This window comes from Pundamilia nyererei, unplaced genomic scaffold (genome assembly GCF_000239375.1).
Source record: "Pundamilia nyererei isolate P.nyererei 1_Seehausen unplaced genomic scaffold, PunNye1.0 scaffold00133, whole genome shotgun sequence".
Lineage (NCBI taxonomy): Eukaryota > Metazoa > Chordata > Actinopteri > Cichliformes > Cichlidae > Pundamilia > Pundamilia nyererei.
The window spans coordinates 963338-968636 of record NW_005187534.1 but is presented as its reverse complement, the minus strand read 5'-3'; the positions used below and the strand labels follow the sequence as shown (position 1 = coordinate 968636).

Genomic DNA, 5299 nt, shown 5'->3' with positions numbered 1-5299 from the left:
AAAAAACATTACCATCAGATTTTATCCCTTACCAGCCACAGCTGGCTGTATATTTCTACTACAGTTTGTTTAAGAAATACTTTTCATACAAATTACATTTGAACATATTTGAATAATATCATCACTTAGCAAAAGATCAGGAAATACAAAAATGAACAGTTTGTTGGATAATTTAATTACACACTGTTCCATGGACATTTATGGATACAGTATGCTTTTTAAAAAAAGACAAAATAGCCAGAAAAAGTACTGACTGTACCTTAAATTAAGATTGAAAAGCTAAACTTTTGAGATTTAAGATTAAAGTCATCCAACTTCCTCAAAACATTCAGATGTCCCCCGAGAGTAAACTTTAAAATTGTTTCATCATAAAAAACCCGACAGAGTCAAGACAAAAGAGATCTATTGTTTATTGCAATGATATCTTCCAGCGATGTGGTGTTTGTAGTAATGTACATGTAACTCAAAATGTGACTGTTTTACAGTATTGTTTGATTGCCACAGAATCAGCCACAGGAGTGTTTCCTGAACTGCACCATCATGGTTCCAGGTAGCTGCCGTTCGAACGAGTGTGCTCATTTGATTTGAATCATCAGGAGTACACCAAACATCTCTCACTTTATCTACTTTATGTGATTTAAAGGAAACAAAAAGCGGTTTTAGTTTGAGTTAGTCTTCCTTATTTCCTGGTCTAATGATGGATGTTCATATTAAACTTGACCAGAGTTTTAAATAATGAGATACAATAATCCCTGTCAGTCAAAAGCTCCGGTTGCAGACTGCTATAAACACTCAGTTTGTGACAGTTTTTTCTACTCTTGGATCTGTATGATGTCAAAAAGAGGTCATCTGAGGCACAGGAGCCCCACCCCCATCTGATGTTCAAATTGAGAAGTGGGTGGTGCATATATTGCTTGAATACTGGTGCTGTGAATAATGCAAAGTTACTCCAGTCCAAGGATAGAAATATGGAGCTGGAAATGAGCAGAATAGGTTCTAATCACAACACAATCAGACTTCGGTTGAAACTACATTTGCATATTGGGGTTAAAATGCTTGAATCATGAGATCGGTTTTCCCTCTTTCTATCCCTTTTTTTCTGCTTGTTTTACTTGAGATTTTAACAGTGGGTCTTTGGCTGTGAACTGAGCCTCATCCACTAATTTAAGTTTAACAATATTAAAGGTAAACCCACATAGAGATGCCTTTTCCCAAAGCTCTCCTGTGTCTTCCTCCTACTGACAGTGTGCTTGATAGTTAAGTTTGGCTCCTATCTTTGTTCCTGCCAGACGTTTGTTGAAGACCTCGTCCATCTCTTGGCTCTGCTCTGGTGTGAAATGGTTCTTCCAGTCTCCAACCTCACCTTTGCAGGGACACAAACATCACAAAGTGAAACAGCTGCATTTGGATTCCACCTGAGGATTGATAAGATGTTGGCTAAGTATCACAGTATGCATTTCTCGTTTTCTAGGCTACTTTCTGGGCACCTTTCCTGAAGAAGACATTCCCCATATTGCCGTGGGAGCTGCTGGAGCTTTCCTTCATGGCTTTGAAGGTGCTCGCATCTGCGATCTGCTGCACCTGAGCCTCTGTCAGGCTGAAGCCGTAGAAGCTGGAGATCCTACGGATGTTCTCGCTCAGGTCCTACGGGAAACAGAAGAATCATTACCGCATATTACCACAAACCCCTGCGGTGTCTAACTGTTCTATGTCAAATGCAGCTTTACCTGTTTCAGCTCTTCATATGTAACGACCATGACATTGGGGTCGTCCATCTTCTTCTCCCAACCTAAGGCGTGGTCAAAGTAAGACCCCCAGGGAACTACACACAAAGAATGACAAAAAATTAATGAATCACCAGGTCAGAAGATGGCCCCCAAAATCGAAGCCACTCTTTCCCATGCTTAGTTAGAAATGCTTCTGTAATTCTAGTCTTCAGATTTAAAATCAAATTTTATAGATTTTTTAAATCTGAATAAATTATATATATATATCATATCAGAATATCTCAATTTGAGACGTGTAATTTCCAGGTCTAGGTTCAAATGAATTAATCAAAAACGATTTGAATCTATGAAGTCATTTTTTCACAAAAACATATTGTCAGGGTTCTTCCCAGTATTGACGATGGCTTGATTTCCAAATCAATAATCTCATTCATTCTAATGCTTCAGAAACAGTTTTTTTCAGAAGCTCTGAAGTAATTTTTAGGACCTAAAGGTAACCAAATTATTGCTTAACCCATTCTTAACGCCTAAATTTGACCAAGATATTTTTAGCATCCAAAGCTAAACTAAATAGTTTTTATGTCTGTGAAGGTTCTCAGTCATCGTAGTCTGAGGAGCTCGGAAAGAAAAGCGTCATCCAAGAAGCTTCTTCAGTTATAAAAGCAACTGGTGGAGAGTCCCAGATTTTAAGGCCTATGGGAGTGTCCCCACGAGGGTCATGGTCCCCAGTCGCCCACTCACATCCTGGGCCATCTGACCTCAGGAAATCACACGACAGGGTGGGGCCAGGTTTCACAATGAGCTCACCCGAAACTCTGGCTGATTGTGACCCACACCCGGTTTCACACCTTGGCTCAGGCGATTAGAGGATCATCAGGGGGTACTTTTGTCCCTCTGTGGGGGGGTTACTCCCACTAGGTTTAAATCTGGGACTCTCCACCATTTGACCTTAGAACTGAAGAAGCTTCTTGGATGAGAGGTGAAACGTCTTCAAGCAACTTTAAGAAGTCCAGACGCTTTTCTTTCCAAGCTCCTTTGACTAAATCGTTTTTCACACCTAAAGCTGAGTAATTTTAGCAAACCAAGTACTGTCTAGTGATAAACCTGATGGAATAATCTCTGGTGTCTCAAGCTAACCAAGGCCTTTTTTTAATACACTCTTGGCAGTAACTTCTGTGACACTCGTTGATAGTTTTCTTTACAGTCAGAAGAATTTATTTTAAATAATTTTTGCTCTTTTTAAATCCAATTTCAGAATCACAGAAACTCACAGTCTTGGACCGAGTATTTCTTCTGTACTTTTTCTCTTTTAATAGACATTATAAATCTCTTACTTACAGGTTATGGTATCTGTGTTTATTATACTCTGACAAGCATCTCTCTGTGCTCAGTACAGGCCTGATAAGCAACTAAACTAACTGTTTTATTGCAGTGCTTCATAGCAAACTCACTAAGTGGGGCCACAGCAGCTCTTTGCCCCACTTAGACCAATCCAACATTTCCACCGTGACCCTGCTGAGTCAGCACTATGTGCTGTTTGTGAGGCCACAAGTGCAGCAAAGCTCAGGATTATGAAGCCAAATCAAAGAGTGAAACAAAAGCTGGTATTTTTATGGACAAGGTTTGGACCACAGTGTGTCCAGCGTTCCTCACATTAATAAGTATTATGCTCGGTTTGTTTGCTCACCTTCTCCACTCATGAACTGGGAGTAAAAGGTGTCCCAGGACTTTGCGGATGGGAGCGCTGGGTTGCTGTTGGAGAAATGATAGAAGGAGACCATTGTGTCTTTCGGGTTTCTGAAGACCACCAGAATCTGTGCAAGACAAACCACACAAATGAGATTTTACTGACCTGGAGAGAGGAGAGAAAGGATACAAGAACAGAAAGACGGGAACAACAGTTACAACTACTCTGAACATTGGCCACATTTTTCCTCAAAGCAGGGTCCATGCGTCGGTCTGTTCTTTTTCTTACAGAGTTTCCACTGTCATCAACCAAGCATCTAAATCCTGGGGTTACATTTGGAAAAGCTGCAGTTCGTTGTGGGAATGAGAGCTTGAGTTTTACACAGATGCTTGTGGCAGCAGTATGCAGCTGGACGTCTCCTGCAGATCTCGTGAAACTCACCTTAGTCTTCTTTTCGTAGAAGGAAGCAGGAATGTTGTCGGGGTGAAGGTGAGCCCCCAGAAGTCTTGGAGAAGGAGCTTCTTCCACGTTCTGAGGGTGGACACAACATACCATATTTACCCAACATTTTGTGACATGCACTTAGAGTCTTGTTGTGGTGAAAGCAGGGAAGGCGTTGCTTGTGCAAACACTTTGGCCCAGGGTGTGGCTTTTCAGGAACCCAGTGTACCAAAGGTCTGCAGCTTCACATTCTCTGGGTCGATTCAGTCTGCTTAAAGCAAATTTGCAGAATTTCCAGACTTTGCTTTTAAGGATTTTGCTTCCTGTGCTGTAATTTGTCAGGGTTGTAATGCTACAGGGTTCGACTCACGATGAATTACTGTCTGCACGTTTGTGACTGAACAGCTGCAACACGCCCAGATGTGCCTTTTCTTTCAAACAGGAAGTGAAAAAGCACCTTCAGGGAATCACATCTGCTCCTCAGTGAGCCAATCAGCTGCTTTTCCCAGAGTCAAACCACAAAAATGCTGAACTCTGTTGACTTTGTTGACTGCTATAATCTTATGTGCAGCACTTTGTGATTCTGTCTTGAAAGGTGCTACATAAATACAATTTTTTTTTTAAGTATCTTTGATTTATTTCCAGCTAAACCGAATTTAAGTTTTGGAAAATTATGAGGAAAATGCTGTGAATCCAAACAGGAACAAACAAAGCAGCTGCTTCACATGATTACGTCACACCTGGAAGTGATTTCAGCTGCAGTCAAGCTGTAAACACAAACGTTTAAACGTAGTTTCAGGATTTATTCTTTTAAAATATTCACTACACAAACTGTTTGATTACAGTTAAGTTGGCGTGCTTGAATCCAACCTTTCACCTAATATGACTTCATACAAATATATTAGTTCTTCTACTTTAGGCAGGCACGTGTGATCTAACTGCACTTTTTAACTTGCAGTTATTAAACACAGGTTTTACTGGTTTTTCTTCCTCAGGCGACTCTGGGATCAAATCAGTGCTGTCAAAAGAAACTGAGGAAAAGGCCTCCATACTCTAAACAGGGAATCAGCCTATTAAATGACTTCCACATGGGAGCAGACAAACCAACTTCCTGAAGAAAGCAAAGACTGAAAAGACATTTTGCTCTGTTTTTACATAGATGTGATCTTCATCTCAGGGTCTGATTTAAACCCGAGATGAAGATGTGATCTTCATCTCAGGGTCTGATTTAAACCTTTTATCTCATAAAATGTTGAAGCAGCTCACAGACGTTCAGCGACTGAACGCTGAGGAGAAGCCTGACAGGAATCCAGATGTGGATCAGGGACCTCGTCAGTACTGTGCTGTAAAATAACATCCACACAGCTCCTCATCAATGTGTGCTCCGGGGTTCCAGTACAACGAGCCCTGCTTCTTTAATTTATTTGATGCCTGGGGCTCGGTC

At 40.9% G+C, this 5299-nt stretch overlaps 1 protein-coding gene across 1 annotated transcript in view; it reads right to left on the bottom strand.

Annotated features, from left to right (window-relative positions):
* Positions 1–392: 392 nt before the first annotated feature.
* The window catches only part of sult6b1 (sulfotransferase family, cytosolic, 6b, member 1), a 7487-nt gene continuing 2580 nt past the window's right edge, over positions 393–5299 (bottom strand). Inside the window, exons 3-7 of the mRNA XM_005743570.1 lie at positions 3856–3945; positions 3415–3541; positions 1728–1822; positions 1488–1644; positions 393–1363 (exon numbers count right to left, since the gene is read on the bottom strand). Coding sequence (XP_005743627.1) covers positions 1236–1363; positions 1488–1644; positions 1728–1822; positions 3415–3541; positions 3856–3945 — 597 coding nt within the window. The 3' untranslated portion in view covers positions 393–1235. The remainder of the gene's footprint in view (positions 1364–1487; positions 1645–1727; positions 1823–3414; positions 3542–3855; positions 3946–5299) is intronic.